The sequence below is a fragment of the Delphinapterus leucas genome, chromosome 11 (genome assembly GCF_059928025.1).
Source record: "Delphinapterus leucas isolate spDelLeu-1000000601 "Yukka" chromosome 11, BTC_Dleu_Yukka2, whole genome shotgun sequence".
Classification (NCBI taxonomy): domain Eukaryota; kingdom Metazoa; phylum Chordata; class Mammalia; order Artiodactyla; family Monodontidae; genus Delphinapterus; species Delphinapterus leucas.
This window is the reverse complement of record NC_143139.1, coordinates 21647353-21668951: the sequence shown is the minus strand read 5'-3', so window position 1 is coordinate 21668951 and position 21599 is coordinate 21647353. Positions and strand designations below refer to the sequence as shown.

The window sequence follows — 21599 nt, the reverse complement described above, 5'->3', positions numbered from 1 at the left end:
TCTTTTCATTTGCCTACTGGCCATCTGTATGTCATCTTTGGAGAAATGTATATTAAGGTCTTCTACCCATATTTCAGTTGGGTTGTCTGTTTTTTTGTCGTTGAGCTGTATGAGCTGTTTGTATGTTTTGGAGAGTAAGCCCTTGTGGGTCGCATCATTTGCAAATATTTTCTCCCATTCCGTAGGTTGTCTTTTCATTTTGTTTATGGTTTCCTTTGTTGTGCAAAAGCTTGTAAGTTTGATTAGGTCCCATTTGTTTATTTTTGTTTTTATTTCTGTTGCCTTGGGAGATTGACCTAAGAAAAGCCACTCCAGATCTTGATCGTGACCATGCCCCAGCTCCTCATGATAGACTTTTGAAACAATTCAGGGACTGGTAGAGAGACCAGTGACAATAAAAACTAAAGGAAAAAGTCTGGATTTTTTTCAGGAGAAGGTCGTTGGAATCAAGGACAAATTTCAGGGGAGTATTAATATCCATCCACTTTATAAGAGAAAAAGAGAGAATAGGAAATAATGAAATAAGAGTAGCAGGTATAGACTACTCCCATGAAAAATATGTCAAAACCCATTTTTATAGGCAATTTACAAGTGACCAAAATACATACAAACATCCTTTCAGCAATTTATGTACATAAATGCAATTTTCTAATCTATAGGCTTTCTAAAGAGATATGGAACTCTTTCATTCTCCTAATTGGTCCAGATACTATAAATGATAGTCCAGGTTTTAATGGAAACCAGAGGGACCATAGTTGTGACGGGAACAATCCTGGTTATGCCATTGTCTCTGCAAAAATTTGTTTTTGGAAAGCAGAATGTTTTTATTTGCATATGATAAGACTGTGCTGTTACAGCATCCTAAGGAATCCATAAAGAGTTACTAGAACTAATATGCGAATTTAAAGAGGTTCAAAATTATGAAGTATACACAAAATAATCATATTTCTATATATTAATCAAAACCTGTTGAAAATTAAAATTTTAAATGCTAAAAACATGGAATAATTACAAGTAGATTTAACCAACTATAGGTGCAAACTCTGTTAAGGAAAAAAAAACTATAAAATATTGCTAGGAGAAAGAAATTTTTTTTTTATTGGAATATAGTTGCTGTACAATGTTGTGTTAGCTTCTGCCACATGGCAAAGCACATCAGCCATACTGTGCAGAATTTTTAATAGCACTGCTTTCATGCTCACATGTGTCCCTATTTAGCCTACAAATTAGATGATTTGTAACAGGAGTATAGTTAATAACAGGAGTACGGTTAAGGATTTCCTTTAAGGTTCAGCCAAAGGTTAGCGATGTTAAGATATCACTGGTTAGGTCTTGAGTTATTTAAACTGGTTGTTCTCAGACTTCAGTATACATCAGAATCACCTAGAGGGCTTGTTAAACACAGATTACTGGGCCCCAACCTTACAGCTCCTGATTCTGCAGGTCTGGGATGTGGCCTAAGAACTTGCATTTCTGTTTCCCATTTGATGTTGATGCTGCTAACCCAGGACAGACAGGCTTTAAGGACCAACAAGTCTTTTCCTCTGCTTGGGTAGTATTTTGAAGACAAGGGAAAAGACTTTAGGATAAACCAAACAAGTTAAAGGAACTATTTGATAAAATGTCTTAACGTCAGGGGCTAGTATAAGAACATCAGCTGGTGAGCTGGCTGACTGCAAATTCAGTCTAGTCAGATTATTACAGGTAAGGCCCCGCGACGATAACCACGTGCTGGATCCTTCATTGATTTTTGTGTGAGATTTTGAGATTTGGTGACCATTCATCGCCCCCCCGCCCCGCCCTCTCAAGGGGGGCGGGGCGGGGGGGGGAAGAGCATTCTTTTGTTGTTGTTGTTCCAGAGAAGGAATTTAAGTAGTCTTTTAGAAGATTTACTCATTTTTTGTTCGAGACAAACCTGTATGTGCTGTGTATATACATACATATACATCTATGTGAGGTATAAAAGGCAGTGAAGTTCAAACAGTAACAGATGGAGTTACTAAAACAGATTTTAATTCCACTTGTTATTGTGTTACATTTGACTCTGGTGTTAAAAAAAGTTCTGGAATGTTTTTTCTCTAGATCTGTGTTTTCTGTATAGACATTTTGTACGTGTGTGTACATAAATCTTTCCTTGAGCTCTCTATATAAATTTACTATGATTTTTTTAAATAGGTGTATTATTCTTAATTCTCCTCTTAATAGGTCACCTACAGTGGAAATGAATACGATGATGATATTTGAGAGAAATTTCAGGAGCGTCCTGTCAAACTATCAGAAAAAGATGTTTTGATTTACATTTTACTGCTGGTGTCACCATTCAGCATTTTTTCAATAGTATTGAAATATAAATTGCCCTTTTTTGTTTTCATTATTGACTTTTTTTGATTATAAGGAACAGGCTGATCTTGATCTAAACATGCTTGTCATTTTCATAATTGAGGAGAGTTATAGCCAAAGTACAACGTAAATACCGAATAACTGCAAGATTCAGAACAAAGATTAACCCATGAACCCCGTATAGTAAAAATTCAGTTGGTGACACCTTCTAGGGTCAAGAGACTTTTAAGGTCAGGGATGTCTTTGATGTATCAGGAGTCCTCCATTGTCATCCTGGTTCTGCCAATGATCTGATTTGTGACTCGGGTTAGTGGTTAAATTTAAACTATCTTTAAGGCTTCCTCCATCTCTATTAGAAAGGGACATTCTCCAGTGGTGTGCTAATGTTTAACGACCAGTTCTGGCGGTTAACGAGAAAGCCCTGATGGTCGCATTGCCTATTTCCACGGTGTAAATATTCCCGCCGTGGCTGATTTCAGGCTGCTTATCCTGGAGGATAAGTCTCCAAATGGGAGTCTACTATGTCTGTTCTTCATGCAGCAGCCAAAGTGTTCTGTTTCATCTTATTTTTATGTGTACATGTGTGTATGCATTTGCTGTAAACCAGGAATAGCCATTCCTCCACTGGGGGCCAGAACCCTCCTTGGCCTCCACTGCTTCCAGTCCTCCCCATAACTGGGTCTGCTTCTGGTACCTCATCTCCTACCACTCTGTCTCTCACTTAGTACCACACTCCAGTTCAACCTCCTTTCTGTTCTTCAAATATGCCAACCTCACTTCGAGCCTTGGGGCCTTTGCCTGACTGTTCCCTCTGCCTGAGGCTCTGTCCCATCACTTCAGTGCAGAGCTATTTCCTTCTCATCAACCAGGCATCACCTCCTCAGAGTAACCTGTATGGCCTATTCAATCTACAGTAGCCCCCTCTCCTCCAAAGACAATGTTTCAAACCACCGTTTTCTTCATAGTATGTAGCCTTATCTGAAATTATTTCATTTATTGTCATTTGTTATCGTATCCCCGCTCTTCCTTCACCTTCTCTTAGACTGTAAGCTCTATAAGAGCAAGGACCCTTTCTGAGCTGTTCATTGCTTTAGCCAGAGCTTGGAACAGTATCGACTACGTAATAGGTGTTCATTACATATACTTGAAGAAAGAAAGGAAGGAGGTCTTTTTGCTTTGGATTAGTAAAGAACAAAAAGAAGGGGGGGCGCAGTGGTTGGCAGTCCGCCTGCCGATGCAGGGGACGCGGGTTCGTGCCCCAGTCCGGGAAGATCCCACGTGCCGCAGAGCGGCTGGGCCCGTGAGCCATGGCCGCTGAGCCTGCGCGTCCGGAGCCTGTGCTCCGCAACGGGAGAGGCCACAACAGTGAGAGGCCCGCGTACCAAAAAAAAAAAAAAAAGAAAGGGGAGTTGTTCATGGTAATGATATGTCTTCTTGAAAAACTCAGGTTACCATGTTTACCGTATATAACAACTCCTAAGCACCCATCCATTTTACCAACGATATGTATCAAGTGCCAACGACATAGAAATGGAAGATGCAAGAAGAAATCAGAAAGAAATCCTGCCCTCTAAAGGGCTTATAAACTAAACAGCTCACAAATTTCTCCTCTGTGTAATTGATGACCCCATAATTAATTAATAATATTAATTATGTATGACATTTATGATATGATATGATTGTGATATTTGATTTATGGTATGGTCATAATTATCCCATAATTATTATAGTATTAAATATGATTGTTATATAATAATTAGTTAGCTGTATGACTTAGATAATTAGTTATCTGTGTATGACTTAGATAAGGACCTTAGTCATTCTAGTTTAAAGTTTTATCACCTTTGTGCTGGACAAAATAGGCCAGTGTTAAATTAGCACCTGGCCTCTTTAGTCCCTTGACACTTGCACCAGTCGGGGAGTCTTTTTTTTTTTTTTTTTGCGGTGCACGGGCCTCTCACTATCGCCGCCTCTCTTGTTGCGGAGCACAGGCTCCAGACGCGCAGGCTCAGCGGCCATGGCTCACGGACCCAACCGCTCCACGGCATGTGGGATCTTCCCGGACCAAGGCACGAACCTGTGTCCCCTGCATCGGCAGGCGGACTCCCAACCACTGGGCCACCAGCGAAGCCCCAGTCGGGGAGTCTTTAAACAACAGCAACTCACCTGGCTATCTTAGGGGGAAAAGGAATTTGTGGAAGGGATGTGCAGAATTAAGAGGAAAGTGACAACCAGGCCCAGCTGGGCAGAATCCAAGCAAAGTGAGCTAGCTGGCCAGAAAGTCCCACCTGGGGCCAAGGCTGGCTGGAGGGAAGGTGCCACTGCCTCTGCTGCTGTGTCCTGGAAGCCGGCCCTGGCACCAGTGGCATCACCACAACCAGAGGTCACTGTCTCAATCACTGTGAACAAAAAGAATTCTGCTTCTTGGTAGCCCTTGTTCCATGTCAAAATCTCAAGCAGGAGCAACTGGTGGGCCACTCTAAGGTCAAGTGACTGCGCTCTGCCTACCACAGAGAGGACAGGCTTTTCAGCTTCCTCAGCAGGACGATGGACCCAGCCTTCCACACGACCCCCAGTGGCAGTTTTCTCAAGCACAGGAGGGCATCAGGGGTTAGGCAGCCAGAAGTTGGACAGATGCCCACTTGAGTATTCAATACTCTGTTCAAAATACTTTGCCCCAATCTCACCATGAAGAAATCTCCAGTTTTTTCCTATCCCAATGAGACTTGCAAATGCTCATACTTGAGATTATTTGCAGAAGAGAATATTTATGTTCTTTGATAACGAGGCCAAGAGAGAAACTTAGGAGAGTAAATATGGAAATTAACAAATAATAAGATTAAGAAAGGGTTATAGCCCCAAGAATAAAAATATAGATTAAGTAGAATTATGAACTGACAGGAAAAGAAAACCATAAACAGGAAGGGAAATGACTGGCTCTAAGGAGGCCCTGGAGCTGCCTGGCGTTCCCGACAATCTCCTCTGTTACACAAGCTTTACTTACTTATTTTCCCTTTGTGGTCAGAGTGCTTCCCACTTAACACTTCTCCAGGAAAAACGGCAATAGGGATCTGGGGCAATAGGGATCTGGGAGAATGTCAGGCAGGCCCTTTGGTTCCTTGATCGCTCACAGCCAGGTGGCAGACAAACCTCCTATCACCGCATCATCAGACCTTTGACTGGGTTTCGGTCCCTGCCTCTGGGGCTGCTGTGTATCTTTGAATCAGCTGGCTGGTGGCTCAAAGCATCTTTGGCTGCGGGCCTCCACTCCCCTCCTCTCTGAGTGATTCCCCAACCTGGTCGGTGCTCAAGGTGGGGTCCATAGCCTCCAGCAAGCCCATATCACAGCTGCTGCCACAGCCAGAGACCTTCTGCCCCTTAGTGTTCCTGGTTACCAGCCTAGCAATCCTGCTAGTTATTGACAAGAGGACTGTAGCTCCCAGCAGCCCTAAGCTGCTCTTGGGATCTCCCCAGCCATGGACCACTCTCTCTCCTCGGTGCAGCTCCCTCCCTGGGTGCCGTGTGGGCTGGGAGCAGATCAACCCCTCCACTTGATGATGTAGCTGATGCTTTGTGTAGACACCCAGGGGACACGGTTAGCTGCGGCGTCAGGGGTGAAAAGACTGAGACCAAAAGAGAACCTATAAGCAGTTTCACTTCCGGGTGCAGCCATTGCCCTCCCATCGTGGACATACAGGGTGTTGCTAAGAGGGAGGGTTGGGAAGGCGGGAAGGGCTAAGAAGCAAGGTGGGTGCTCCGGGGCTGTGGTCTCTGCCCACAGGCCAACCTGCTGCCCATGATGAGAGCCGCCGCTCGCCCCCAGGGGTGCATCACCTACTCCAGGTCACTGCTGAGAGCCCTACTTTTCAAAATCGGCGCATTTTCAGGTTGCTGGAATAGGTAGGACTTGAAGATCACAGTTCTCTCAACCCCCAAATAGCCGGGGTCCCCCATCCGGCACGCAGACCACACTCAGGCAATGACTTTTCTATTGGCCTAGTGCATGCAGTGCCTCTGGCCCATTGCAGCAGGCCGAGGTCCACATTAATGCCTGACTTGACCAGCACCAGCTCCCGCGCCAGTCTGGAAATGTTGAAGGACAGAAATCTCGACCCATGAGTCTGAAACTCCAGAGCCCAACACTTTTTTTTTAACATCTTTATCGGAGTATAATTGCTTTACAATGTCGTGTTAGTTTCTGCTGTATAACAAAGTGAATCAGCTATACGTATACATATATCCCCATATCCCCTCCCTCTTTCATCTCCCTTCCACCCTCCCTATCCCACCCCTCTTGGTGATCACAAAGCTATGGCTCCCTGTGCGATGCGGCTGCTTCCCACTAGCTATCTATTTTATATTTGGTGGTGTATATATGTCCATGCCGCTCTCTCACTTTGTCCCAGCTTACCCTTCCCTCTCTCTGTATCCTCAAGTCCATTCTCTACGTCTGTGTCTTTATTCCTGTCCTGCCCCTATGTTCATCAGGGGCATCACCATTTTTTTTTTTTTTTTAGATTCCATACATATGTGTTAGCATACGTTATTTGTTTTTCTCTTTCTGACTTACTTCACTCTGTATGACAGACTCTAGGTCCATCCACCTCACTACAAATAACTCAATTTCATTTCTCTTTATGGCTGAGTAATATTCCATTGTATATATGTGCCACATCTTCTTTATCCATTCATCTGTCGATGGACACTTAGGTTGCTTCCATGTCCTGGCTATTGTAAATAGAGCTGCAGTGAACATTGTGGTACATGACTCTTTTTGAATTATGGTTTTCTCAGGGTATATGCCTAGTAGTGGGATTGCTGGGTCGTATGGTAGTTCTATTTTTAGTTTTTTAAGGAACCTCCATACTGTTCTCCATAGTGGCTGTATCAATTTACATTCCCACCAACAGTGCAACAGGGCTCCCTTCTCTCCACACCCTCTCCAGCATTATGACACTCTTGTTTAAGTGTTTGTTGAACTGTTTTGATCCTCTCTTCAGCCGAGGGGGGCCCACACTCACCTGTTTCACTCTGGCTCCTAAGGTGAGGAAGCCACAGAAGGCGGCTTTCAGCTCTGCAGAAGCTGAGCCTGCCAGGCTGTGATGCCCTCCTGCACGCCCCGTGCTGGGAACAGGGCAGCCACTTCCCCCATGGCTGTGCTGTGTGTGAAACTGGACCAGCGTCCAGTCCCTCCCAGCTGTAACTTTTTGACTGCCAGCCTGAGGTCCTGCTGAGATCAGTACCCTGTCGTCCTCATCCCAGCACTTCCTCCTTCATGGGCACTTTTGCTGGACCTGTTTTTCTCTCTGCCCTTGGGAGCAGTGACTGGATTAAATGGGCCTTGTCCCTGGAGGGCTCCCCAGCCAGCAGCCCCCTTCCCAGCAACGATGCCCTGGAGGTGGGGGTGTGGAAAGGGGCCAGGCAGGAGCACCGCAGTGCTGCCAGGTGCTGTTGCTTTTTGAGCATTTGTTAGGTGCCTCTAAGGGGCAGGCTCCAACCTTTGGCGATCAGCTCAGCCGTCCAAGGATCCTTGAAGTTCATACACTGCTTCGTAGGGTTCAGCCTACTTTCACATGCATAATGCAAACTTGATGCCCAAGCACTTAGATTTGTAAAATATTTCAAGGTTTGACAATGACATTTTAAAGGGATTTGTTACTTTACGAAAGCATTCAATACAGATTTGCCTTGGATAACTAACATATTTTAAATTTCTCAATCCACACAAATATGGTACTCCTACCGCATTTGCAGGAACTCAGTTGCAGAAGGAAGATACAGATACAGAATAAACAGGGAGAGACAGAAGGAAGATACAGTTAATAAGGGCTGAGGGACTTCCCTTCGTGGTCCAGTGGTTAAAAGAATCTGTCTTGCAATGCAGGGGACTCCGGTTGGATCCCTGGTCAGGGAATTAAAAGCCCGCATGCCCCGGGGCAACTAAGCCCACGTGCTGCAAGGAAAGATCCCACGCACTGCAACTAAGACCCAACGCAGCCAATAAATAATAAATAAATAAATAAATAAATAAATAAACAAACATTTTTTTTTAAAAAAAGTGAGGGCTGGCAAATGAATCTTCCAGTCCTGGAACGTGTTATTTTTCTAATGCAGCAAGATTTGCCCTTCTTCTCTCCCTTTTCTTTAGAATGAGTTGCCAAGGCTTTCATTTATTTGTCAATCCAGGAATAACGTTTTAATTTCAAAGGACACAGCTGGATCCTTTCTGTCACCTCCAGTCCCCAGTGTTTATCACACAAGAGTGTGTTTTCCAGCTCATCCTTTCTTCCTCAAAACCCAGGGCCTGCATCCGAACCCCTGTGAGAATCAGCCTTTTGTTGTCCAAACTGAGCAATGCTTGTCACATACAGGTCGGGTGTTCACCAAGAGCAAAGCTAGAAGCCCAGATGCCAGTGTTGTGGGTGTCCCTTAAGTTTCTTTTTTCTTTTTTTGGCTGCATCGGGTCTTAGTTGCGGCATGCGGGATCTTTTTTTCTTCAACTGCAGCACACGGGCTCTTCATTGCAATGTGCGGGCCCGGTAGTTGTGGCGCGCAGGCTTAGTTGCCCCGCGGCATGTGGGATCTTAGCTCCCTGACCAGGGATTGAATTCGCATCCCCTGCATTGGAAGGCAGATTCTTAACCACTGGACTGCCAGGGAAGTCCCTCCCTTAAGTTTTTGAGATAATGTCTCACCTGCCAGCAAGGCCGCCGCGTTGGTCTGAGGGTGTGAAGCCTGCCATGCCCCTCCTTCATTGAGCAGAGGCTGGGATGGGGTACATGAAGCACTCCGCGTTAACCAATATGATTCCTTTGACTTCAGAAAGAATCCCTGTTCCAGATATTGTCCTTGTTCTGAAGTTCCAGGAAAGCAGGAATTGTGTCTTTCCTTCGGGGACCTCCCAGTAAGTAGGTAGTATTAGCATTGCTGGTGTTCCTTTTGAGAGCCATTTCCGCTGACATCTTCAAACCAAAAGTGCAAAGAGAGGAATGCAGTGGGTTACAATGAGGCTTTGGGGAAATGGTTATACTCCTCGGCCCAGGAGGCTTTGCATATGATTTTAGAATGGAAAATGAAATATAAGCTTAAGGCTTAGAAGAGGATGGTAACCAAGAAAAACCTTTGCCAGTGGTCTTGTAACAGCATATTTTAAGTATAGAGAGTCTAGAAGCAGAAATGTGGATACATATTAAATGGTTTATGGATATACCAGTACAACACAATACAATGCATGGTATGTTCAATGTGATACCCCTCATTAGCAGTCTTTTAGAGCACTCTGCAAAATTGCGGTGAATGTCAAGCAGTGATCAATGTATTTGCACAGTATCTGCGTCTGCATTTCTGATACAATACCTAAAGCATTTATTTCTGATTTTCAGTAAATAAACCTTCAGCATACCCCAGAAGAAGTAATCAAGGGGGTTCAAGTTATAAAATATATTCTCCCTGTAGTCTCTGTTTTCTCTGGCAAGTTCAGAAGCTAAGCATTGACATCTCCATTGGACGTGGAGAAATAGTCCAGTGCAGTGAAGGGAGCACGAGGTTTCCCGTCGCACAGAGTGGAGGCCAAAGCCTGGCCCAGCCACTTATAGCCCCTATGTGGCCTTGGCAAGTAACTAGTCCTTTTCCTGCCTCAGTGTTGTCATCTGTAAAATGGAGATGGTAACAGTCTCAACCTTATGGAATGATTCTGGGTATTGGCCACAGCATGACTGAAGTGCCTGACACTTGTCAGGCAGCCAAAAAATGGGTTATTACTGTGTTATAGAACTACAGTGCTTGCTTTCTCTTTAGCTTACATGCAGGTGACTTATTTTTAATCTTTTTTTAAACCTTTTTTTATTGAAGTATAGTTGATTTACATTTTAGGTGTACAGCAAGGTGATTCAGTTATATATATATATATATATATATGTATACATATATTCTTTTTCAGACTCTTTTCCATTATCGCTTGTTACAAGACACTGAACATAGTTCCCTGTGCTATACAGTAGGTCCTTGCTGTTTATCTATTTTATATATAGTAGTGTGTATCTGTTAATCCCAAACTCCTAAATTATCCCACGTGACTTGTAATGTGTGCCTAGTGGAGCTCACTGAAATCAATCTCCTCCTACTTTCTCCTACTTTCCTCCCACAATCTCGCTCTGATGCAGAGAGAAATCCTTACAATCTTCACATTTTCCCAAGCCTGTCACCAGTTAAGCATCAGCAGGGCTAGATTATATAAGAGCTTTTCCACTACGTAATATGGAAGAACCTGTCCACAAGTGGAAGCTAAGTGCAGGGAAACAGTTATAAGACCTCAAGGAAACCTAAACTTTCCAGGTTTCAGAATGGGCGTTTGTAATATGCTGAGCTTGGGTTATGTGGTTTCAAGGTTGCTTCTAGCCTAAATGCTATGTTTCTGTTTGCTCACTTGGCGAGCTTGGGGCTTGTCTCAGCAATTTGGTTTGTAAAGCTTTGAATTCATAGCTCACAGAATGATGAGCTGGAAGAGACATAGAGACCACCCAGGGTAACATTCTGGTTTTACAGATGAGGAAACTGGGACTCAGAGAATAAGGCTTCCCCACCATCCTTATATCACATAGCTAGTTTTTGGCTGAACTAAAACCAGAACCCAGGTGTTCTGACTCCTAGATCAATGCTCTTTCCTTTATATCGCATGGCCTCTTTCCTGCAAATGGGGTATCACATTTAAGAACCAAATATGAAAACAGCACAGCTAAGCTCTGACTGACTCTGACAACCTAATTGTTTATGGAATAACTACAAAATTACATAAGTCAAATTGATCTGACTGTTGAAAGGACTATTTAAAAGGTTTTCACATTTAAGTCTATCTTCTAGTCATCGAGAAAGACACATTATTATTAGAATTTAGGGATAGCAAGAGGGTTATGGCTGGCATGCTCTCAGTCCCTTCATCTCTGGGCTTTGCATTTTAGAAGGCTTGAGAAGCTCTAGATTTCCCATCACCAAGTAGCTAGGATCATACACTGTAACCTCGGAATCTAACACTTAATCTGCAGCTTCCCTGACTTTATATTACCCTGTGGTTAAACATTTTCATTCCTGATGAAATAAGGAAATGGTGTCATATTGACTAACCAAAGTCGTCATGGGACTCTGCTAATCACGAGCATGATCACGAGATGTACGTAGCATATGTGAGTAACCGAGAAATAACAAATCAAATCCAACCGCTTTGTTAGATGATGGACACATTACAAGTCGACGCGGTGAGGGAGTGGTGTCCTGTTAACCAGTCACCGTTCTGAGTGTCTGTCCTGCAGTTCTGGCTCAGACTAAAGTGCGGCGCTCTCCTTTCTCACCGGGCTCAGGCTGAGCCTTCCATGGAAGCCGCTCTTTTTGACACTGGAGCAGAGAGAGGAACCTTGGGGTATTTCATTGGAAACAACTCTCAGTGAACAAGCCTGTGCAGCATTTATTCTAAGAACTCTTCTTGATTTGAGTTAATTTTGGTGCAAAGAATATGCTTTCTGCACGAATTTGGAGGAACATCAGTTGTGAACATTTATTTTTAAAAGAGTGGCGCTTTTTTGTAAAAAGAGGACAAAAGACCATACATTTAGGTTGCTTATTTTTTGCCATTTTAGGGAGATGCAGAACATTCAAGTCAGGTTCCTAAAAATTAAGAAAAGGAACCAGAAAGCATTCAATACTGAAAAAAAATTCTGAATGACATGTTATATTTTAGCTTCAGATTATGGTCTGTTGATATACAGAGGAAGAGAGGAATGAAACAAAAAGCACAAAACTAGGAGAGAAGAGGCTGAGAACCAGGCAAACAAACAAAAACAGAGAAAGATACAGGCAGTGAAAGGAAGAAAGATGAGAAAAACCAAAAGAGGGTTAGAAGAGAGAATGATTTTTAGGGACTAGGAGAAAGGACAGCGGAGCTGGGTGGCTTTCCTAGCCAGCCCTTAAGCCCGGCTTGTCACTTGTTTTCATCATCTTTGATTGAAGTCTTACTCTCCACCTAGACTGTCAATTCCACCAGCACAAGAACTGCACTGGGTTTGGCTCTCTATTGTTTTCCCAGTGCCTAGCACAGACATAGTCAACGCTGTAAGAATTAGTCAATGAATGGATGAACAAAGGAACAAGTGAAGAAAGAATGTGTAAGGGAAGAGTCCTGTGGCCCAACCAGCTGGGGCAGTGGTCCCCTGAGAACTGCCATTGTTTCCTCAAAAGCAAGTGACCGTGGAATGGGCTGACCTGGGCCCCGCAACACCTACAGGAGCATTTCTTCAGAGGCAGTTCCGCCGTCTCACCCATGTTCTCTTTGCTAAGCATTAGAACTGTTTTGTCTCTCTTTCTCTTGGAAACTTTCTGAAAGCTGATGTTTTCGCCAGCCCCACCTTGGGTCCATCACCATGTCTCCTGGTACCTTCTCACCCCAGGCCCAGTTGTCTGAGGTTCTCAAACGCTTCTGTTCCATCAGCCTCCCTGGAATCCCTGTCCTGATACAGACCAACTCTCCTCTCCTACAAGGCTGCCTTCTTGGCTCTCCTGAGAGGAGTCCCCTGTCCTTTAGCCCACTGGTGGCAGCGGCCGATCTTCCTACCCCCTCAGTACGAAGGGCCCCAGAAGAGGGTCAGCTGACTCAACTCCCCATCGCCAAGAAATCATCACATCTTCACCGTCATGTGAAAACCCATTCTTCAAGCCTTTCCATCACTGTCTTTTAATACCCCCTGGTCACTCCTGTGTGTCATCCACCCCTTCTACTGACCTCCTTCAGGATGAATTCGCGGATTTCGTGCATGATTCATCCAAAAGATTCTCCTCTGCAAATTGTGATTTTTTTAATCTGTAGTAAAATATACATAAAACATAAAATTTTACCATTTTAACCATTTTACGTGTAGAGTTTTATGGCATTCAGTACCTTCACCTTGTTATGCAGCCATCACCACCGTCCATCTCCAGAGAGTTTTCATCTTCCCCAACTAAAACGCTGTACCCATGAAATACTAACTCCCCAAATTCCCTGGTATTTTATCAGATTTCAGGCCCTCTCGCTCTAGAATTTTTATTTCCTGAAGTTGTGCTGCCTTCAGAATTTTAAATATTATTCCACTTTCTGTCCACAGTCTCCCTTCTTGCCAGGAGGCCTGGATGCAGACAGGTCTGGGTGGGGATCCCAGCCAAACTATTTGCCAGCCTCAGTTTCTTCATTTGTAAAATTCAGGTATAGGTAATACGGTAGATAATATAAATACTAAACAGATAAGAGAACTGGAGTCCACTGGATCGTCGAAAGGATTACGTGCTGACAGAGCATTTAGCACAGGTCTGTGCTTCTCCATCCCTCCTACCAGTCCACACGCTAGTGTGCCTCACTCCAGCCACTGCTCTGCTGACATTCCTAGCTTCCCGATGCCTTTGTCTTTCTGAGGCCCATTCCAGGGGACACACCATCTTGTATCAGTCCAACTCTCTGCCTCAACTCCACACCCACTTGGGCTGCTGGTGAACAGTGGGCTTTGCCGGAGTCATTACAAGGCACGGTCTCCCGGGCTTCCCTGGTGGCGCAGTGGTTGAGAGTCCGCCTGCCGATGCAGGGGACGCGGGTTCGTGCCCCGGTCCGGGAAGATCCCACATGCCGCGGAGCGGCTGGGCCCGTGAGCCATGGCCGCTGAGCCTGCGTGTCTGGAGCCTTTGCTCCGCAACGGGAGGGGCCACAACAGTGAGAGGCCCGCGTACCGCAAAAAAAAAAAAAAAAAGGCACGGTCTCCCACTCCGCCCCTGCAAGCAATTAATGGGCCCCTATTTGGCTTCCTCTTCCCATTCCTCATGCCAGCCATTTCAGATCTTTCCTCTTCACTCCATCCCCCTACCCTGCCACTACCCAAGCAGTTACCATTTATCTTCTATGTCTCCACAGATCAGAGTTCTTAAACTTTAGTGCACGTAGGAATCATGCAGGTCCCCTAAGAGGTTCTAATTTCGTAAGAGACAGTGGGGTTGAAATCTGCTATTTTAACAAGCAACCCCAGGGGATTTTGATATGCAGAGTGCCCAGTTCACTTTTTGTGGAGGGCTCTCCTAAGCCACAAGCTCCTTGAGAGCAGACATTTTGTCTTACCTGATTTTCATCTCTAAATACCTGGCAATAGATATTGAAGGATTGATTGAATGAATGAATCTGGCTGTCACTCTGCACTTCCGCATAAGTTACCATTCTCCTTTGAAATGCTAATTGGCTACAGTTATTTAAATGCAGCTTAAATCTCTTTAATATGTTTTATCCTATCCTTTATCAGCCCTTTTCACTGCCATTGGGGGTAGGGGGCTGTAAAGAACGTGTTATTCTCTGACTAACAACTACCAAAAAAAAAAAAAACCAATCCAAGGGCCAGATGAGGTTTAGGCAGAAGTGCAGAGATACATAGGTTGGGTCTTTCCCCTTTCCTCTTAGGGGAGGAACGTACTCTGCGGACCCTTGTTCTAGGGATCAGCTAGGCAGACGTCTTTGTAGCCACTGCAGTGGACTTTTCTGGAGTGGAAAGAATCTGAAGCAGGAAGGTCACTGCTAGGGATATTGGGAGAAGGTGACTTAGAGAAATAGGTAGAGATACAGACTGACATATCCAATCAGTGGTGGAAAGGCTCACCTGCCTTCAAATCCTAACTCTGCCATTTTCTAGCTTGTGATGAGGGTAATTAAACTGCTGGGGCTGCTTGATTCCTCGTCTGTAAAATGGGACAGTGATTTACCTTGCAAGCTCTTTTGAGGATTGAAAGACAGGGTGTAAGTAATTCACAGTGATTCTATGATGGTAGGCAATCAGGCAGAGTTTTCAAGAGAGGTGGGTATCTCGTTAACCATCTGTCTTTACCACGATGGAGGGGACACGAACACACACACACACACACACACACACACACATATGCACTCACACCCCTACCCTCAGTCAGCCTGGAAAAACAGAAGTGGCACCAGCTATTGCCCTCTGGGGAAGTCTAACTCTAAAACCTCCCTCCCACTGTAATAAAATGTTTCCAAAGAGAGCAGACAGGGTAACCTAGGGCCATGCCCTTCCACTTCCCTCTTCCCTGAGCAGAGCTGGGAGCCTGTCTTGGGGAAGTGGGAGGTAAACCAGCATGGGTGGCTGGAACTGAAACATTTCTTTTAGCATCTCCAGACCCTACATCATCATTCATCAAGATTCACTGATCGCCCACAGCGTTCAGGGCGCTGCTCTAAATACTTTATCCGGGACCTCCCTGGGAGCCCCTATGAAGTTTGTTGCAATATTTAATTCCCACCCTCAACCTCTCCCCACCCCTGGCCAGAAAGAGTACCTTTTGCTTTGGGTGCTAAGAAACTTTGATTTAAATGATAGTAATAATGAACACTTATAAACATTCTTTACAGAACTTCAGGCGCTCTTCTATATTTATTCCCTTGTTCCTGCACATGTATTTGTTTTTAGGAGAAGAATTTGGACTGGTTTCCTCGGATGCGAGCTATGTCCCTTGTTAGCAATGAAGGTGACAGTGAACAAAATGAGATTCGGAACCTGCAGGAGAAGTTGGAATCGACCATGAGTCTGGTCAGACAGCTGTCGGGTCAGCTGGCGGAGCTCAAGGAGCAGGTGGGTGCGCTCGGCAGATGGAGCTGGGGGGGCGGGGCATGTGAAATTGTTCACCACTGTGAGAGAGGGGTGGCTGGAGACTCCTGGGCGCAAGATTGTTATCCACGATGGACGGTAAATTCCCATAAAAAAAACACCCCACGTTGTGTTGTAAGAACCAAACCTCTACAAGCAGAGGCTACTTCTACTTATCACACCTCCCCATCTTGTGTGACACTTCTACGGAACGGGGAAGGAAGGAGCAGATGCCGAAAGACAAGGACCTCTTTGGACTTTTTTTATAGAAAATCGTATTCTTTTTTTTTTTTTTTTTTTTTCTTTAGTGGTGCGCGGGCCTCTCACTGTTGTGGCCTCTCCCGTTGCAGAGCACAAGCTCCGGACGCGCGGGCCCAGCGGCCATGGCTCACGGGCCCAGCCGCTCCGCGGCACGTGGGATCCTCCCGGACTGGGGCACGAACCCACGTCTCCCGCACCGGCAGGCGGACCCCCAACTACTGCGCCACCAGGGGAGCCCTAGAAAAATCGTATTTTCTGCCATCATAACCATTACTAAATTCATCAGAAAGGCAGATCGTCATTAGTACCTGTCATTTCAACACTACAATCAACCCCTTTGTCGTGTAAAATTGTTAGCATTAGTAAAAATAATATCAAAAGTAACCGTGGTAGGTTTTAAAATGACTAAGGTGATGGCGATGATTATATGTGTGTTACAAGGAAGGGCTGCTTTAAAAGAACCACAGTTCCTCTTTCTTAACCACAGGGAGTGGTTTGCTCTGTTTCTCTGCCTAGGGAAATTCACTTTAAAAAATATTTTCTCTTTTTTGATAAATATATTTTCTATGATGCTGGACAGACTATAGGTGCTTGGGAAATATTCACCCAACATTGTGTGTCCCACCAGCACTGAGAATGAGTGAGAAAATCAGCTCAACGCATTCTCTCTTTTCCCCCAGATGACAGAACAAAGGAAGAATAAGCAGAGACTGGGCTTTCTCGGATCAAACACACCCCATGTGAATCATCACATGCCACCGCACTGATACCATGGGGGCAGCCGTGACTAGCCTTTCATCAGTGTACTGCCTGATCACTGAATAAAGAACTGAGATGGAGGGGAGTGAACAGTGCCTATTGTTGAAAAGTTAAAAACAACCAAGTGCCAAGATGTTGAGTGGTTTAGCTCCGAGAACAATTTCTAACTGTGTTTTCATGGTTGAGAAGACCAAACTTAAAATGCAGCCACTAAAAAGCACACATCACGCATTCTTAATGCAAAGAGAGGTCCTTGCTCAAATGGACGGAGAAGGTAGGGGGAGGCGGGGTGGAAGGAGATGCAGGGCGGAGAGAGCTACCTTTGGCTGAATCTGTAAGAGTCCATTTTGTCTTAAATGCTGACTGCAACCTTTGTCATGGTTGGTTGGAATTTCTTTCTTTTAATGATGGCATATAGGTCAGTGATACAGGAAGTCATTTTGGTGGCTAAGTTTTGCTAAGGGAAATAACTGAAAAGATTAAAACTGAGAGTTGCAAACAAAAATGTTAATGCTTCCAAACCGTAGCTGTCACAGGCCAATTTCCTTATTTATAACCTGCAACACAATGGATTTACAGCTCTAGGAACTAGAGCTTTGGAGCTTATGCCCCTCGGGCTGACAATGCGACTGGAATGTGATTTCCTTCTCCCAGATTCAGAGGGGCTCTGTCAATATGGAGTACAGAAAGAGGTTTTCATAAAACTTGTTTAAAAACATGCTTAAAGTCATGTGGAGGCTAAGATTTTTAAAAGATTTGGGGACAAAAAAGATGACAGTAAGCCCCAAGGACATATGTATGCTATTAAAATACATTGAGATTAATAAATGAACATGCTTAAAGGTGACAGGAAATATTGAGAAACTTATGATGGTGGCATTGCCTTTTATAGATATGGAGTAAAAGCTATTTGATTCATGTTTGCTGTGCTTAAGAACTGAGTGGTTTTATTTATCCTATTCTTGCAGTTAGGAAAAAAATCCAAGAAACATATTGAATACTCAAGAAAATGCAGAGTTTCAATTGCGTATTTTAAACTGTATCAGGAAGAGCTTTTCAAAATGTAAAGAGATAATAATCTCTTCCTCAAATTGTTTGTATGTTAAATTATGCAACCAGAATTTGTGGAGGGAGAAATTAACCTGCCATGCTTGTATTATTCTTAGCGATTATGCTTTTAGAATGTTAAGACAAAATTCAGATCATGAAAGTGTTAGGAGAACTGCCACGTGGCAAGAGAGCAGGCACATGACACCAGACTCTTGGAGGTGCTCTGCAAGCTGACCTTTCCTGGTCGCTGCCCCCAAAAGAACAAAAAATTGCATTTTTGAACTCTCATGTTATCACCCACCAAGGTTTAAGTTCAGGGCAGCGTTTGCTGTGACCATTTTTAAAGCTTTGGGATTATTTTAATATAGTTTAAGCTATTGGCTCCTAAAATTCTCAAATCATGGTCTGGGTAGATGATAAAGGATGCCTGAACCAATCCTTTTTCCACACACCCCATTAAAATGTAGACTTGGAGGAAAGCTGTTGAAACCCAGAGCAATGAATTTTTGAACTGAATCTGCTGGTACACCTCCCCCGCTCCTCCAAATACCCCCCCAAGTTAAGAATTCCTTACTCTGATCTGATAGTATTTTTCCTAACCAGTTGCTGAAGGATCATGATTCAAAGATACTCAGAAACTGGGATATATATCTGTATGCAACACAGAACTTTGAACCTAGGAGGCATTCAGTAAATGTATGAGAAATTCCAGTGCCATTCGATCCTAATGCTTCATTGAAACTTTACATCATATATTTGATTTTTGAAAATGGCTTCACCAAAACTGAAGTAGACCAAAGCAGCCATTTTTTTAAAAGTCCAAGACCATTATTGTTATTAACAGTATTAGATGAAAAGTACCTTTTAAAGTATTTTAATTAGGCAGAGAGTTTCATGGGTAGGGAAAAGAAGAGAAAGGTGGAAAACATTGGCTATGTTCCAATGTCAGAACTTATCCCTGTTTAACACAAAGTAAAATTTTTCTGATGGATGTTCCAGCATCAAGAAAATAAGTTAATTTGTACAGATGAGAGCAACCTGCCTTTCAGATGAACCATCTAGTCTTTCCTTACACTTTTTTATAGAGAATGAGCCATTGGGTATGTACTGCCATCAAGAAATGGCTTCACCTCTCCAACCATTGTGGAGTGGCAGGTCACCGTGTGTTTTCTCCTATGAGAAGTATTCAAAAGCGATTACAACTAACCAGACTTTTATTTAGTCAAAATTGAAATATTTCTCAGTTCTGTTTCTCTCTTTCCTGCCTAAATACTTTAAGACTATAAAGCAAAATAAACAAAAGCAAACAAAAAAAGGCAGTTTCAAGGCTATGAAATTCATGATGGAGGAGATAATCACGTGGAAATTTGACATTCGCTATAAATTTATGTTTGTTTTGTGTATGTTTGTTAATGCAACTGGAATATTTGACCTAGGCAAGTATCAATTAACATTCTCATATTTATATAGCAATATTAAAATAAATATAATCATCTTTGATTTTGTTGTTAAGGAAAATGTTTTACTATTTAGTTATTAAAACCCATATTGGTTTAAAAGTATGTTTCCGCTGAACATAATTTTTAATTTCAAAAGAATTTTATTCCCCTACATGTTCCATTCTGAGGTCCAAAAGTTTCATGCAAGTATGTTTTAAGATTATAATATTAAAAAATATTGTAAAGCAATTATACTCCAATAAAGATGTTAAAAAAAAACTAAATAAATAAATTTTATACTTGTAAAACATATTTAAACTAACTTTAAAAAGTTAGACAGGGCTTATTTTCTTTCATACTGAAATTTTTCTGTTGGTGATGAGGACGCAGTTTCTAGTGGATTATTGATAAGTCAGGAAGATATTTCATCCAAGTCAGAACTAATTGTTTGCTTTTCTCCATATTCTCAGCTCGCAACTCATTGTTTTGGCTGCTCTTTTTAGTTTATAGTTGTTTTATTAGAAGCAATCATGCAGTAGGGCCCACCCTGTACCCCGATGCCCCAGGGCTGCGAATGAGCGGAGAGGCTGGGGATCTGAAGACTTGGGGAGGGAAGGTGCAGACTGGGACTTTGCTATGATTAGGGGAAAGGAGTAAAGGATAGATAATAGGATGAGTGGGGCTTACCCTCCAGGAACCCAGTAGACTGGGGCATAAGTAAGTAAATATTGCACAAGTATAATGATGTGACAGATTACGGGCTCAAGAGATAACCCTTAAACATGCAAAGAACAGGGCTTTGTGGGGAGTAGCCATAAGAGGTGTGTTCCCTCCAGCAGTTCTTAAATCTTTACAGAATAAGAAATCAGCATATTCTGACCCACAGACCTGTTCCAGGATGCCCTGACACATGATACATTGCAAAAAGGGGTGCAGCAGGCATCTTAAAGACAAGCACAGGTGCCTACAGGAACCAGGCAAGTGACTAAAATGTATGCAAGTGTGAGGGGTACACTGTATGTAGGGAGAGGGGAGCCTGTGGAGAGCTTCTTTTTTTAAAAATTTATTTTAGTGAAGTATAGTTGATTTACAATGTTTGTGTTAATTTCTACTGTACAGCAAAGTGATTCAGTTATATATATATATATATATATATATATATATATATATATGTTATTTTTCATATTCTTTTCCATCATGGTTTATCCCAGGATACTGAATATAGTGCCCTGTGCTATACAGTAGGACCTTGTTGTTTATCCATTCTATATGTAACAGTTTGCATCTGTTAATGTGGGGAACTTTCTATTTGCAAGATTTGACACCTAATTCCACTTTGAAGAAAATGCCTGAGGCCAGTTGAGGCCCTCTAGTCACTCGTTTGTTGATAAAGCTACCCCATTTAGTAGAAGAAAATACACTATACCAAAATGGAGCACAGGAGCTAAAATGCATGTGAAACTTGAGAAATCTGAAAACAAATCCAGGTGTCACCTCTGAACTGAAGTGTTTCCACAGACTTGAACTAATTTATAAAATTATCATACCAGTTCTTCTCATTTCACCAGTAGCCTTTTTTTTTTTTCCTGCAGTAGAGGAATGCTACATTTGCCTCAAAAAACATGATTCTAATATATGTCAAAGCCAGATAAGTATAACTCATAAATTATTATTAATAAAATTGAATTTGTTTAGCTTTTTTGCATGTGATACTTTAAGTGCTTTATTCATTTCTTAACGTTTCTGAATAATGTATCCGTTGGTATGAAAGTCATTATTATTGCTATTTTACATAACGAGACATGGGGGACAAAAATTTTGGTGACTTGAATCACACTGGTGAGCTAATCCAGGTGGACCATTGTGTCCAGTGCTTACTGAGAGTTGGTCAAATTCCCAGTTGGCCAACACCTACTGGTATATCTACATCCTGGTGATACACAGCAGGGGCTCTGTGGTTACAGGCCTTTTGACCATCCAGGATTTCCTGGTTCTTAACCCCCAGAGCATGGGACAGCTGATATCAAAATGACTTGCATGAATCACCTGCAAACCACAAAGAGAATTCTCTGCTCACATGGGCAATTTCTAGTGTCCT

The 21599-nt window shown here is 43.1% G+C and overlaps 1 protein-coding gene across 3 annotated transcripts in view; it reads left to right on the top strand.

Annotated features, from left to right (window-relative positions):
• ITPR2 (inositol 1,4,5-trisphosphate receptor type 2) overlaps nucleotides 1-21211 on the top strand; it is a 562910-nt gene extending 541699 nt beyond the window's left edge. For all 3 annotated transcript variants that reach the window (XM_089919972.1, XM_022577817.3, XM_022577816.2), the window contains 2 exons: nucleotides 15816-15977; nucleotides 16934-21211. In XM_089919972.1, coding sequence (XP_089776098.1) covers nucleotides 15816-15977; nucleotides 16934-17020 — 249 coding nt within the window. In that variant the 3' untranslated portion in view covers nucleotides 17021-21211. The remainder of the gene's footprint in view (nucleotides 1-15815; nucleotides 15978-16933) is intronic.
• The last annotated feature ends 388 nt before the right edge of the window (nucleotides 21212-21599 follow it).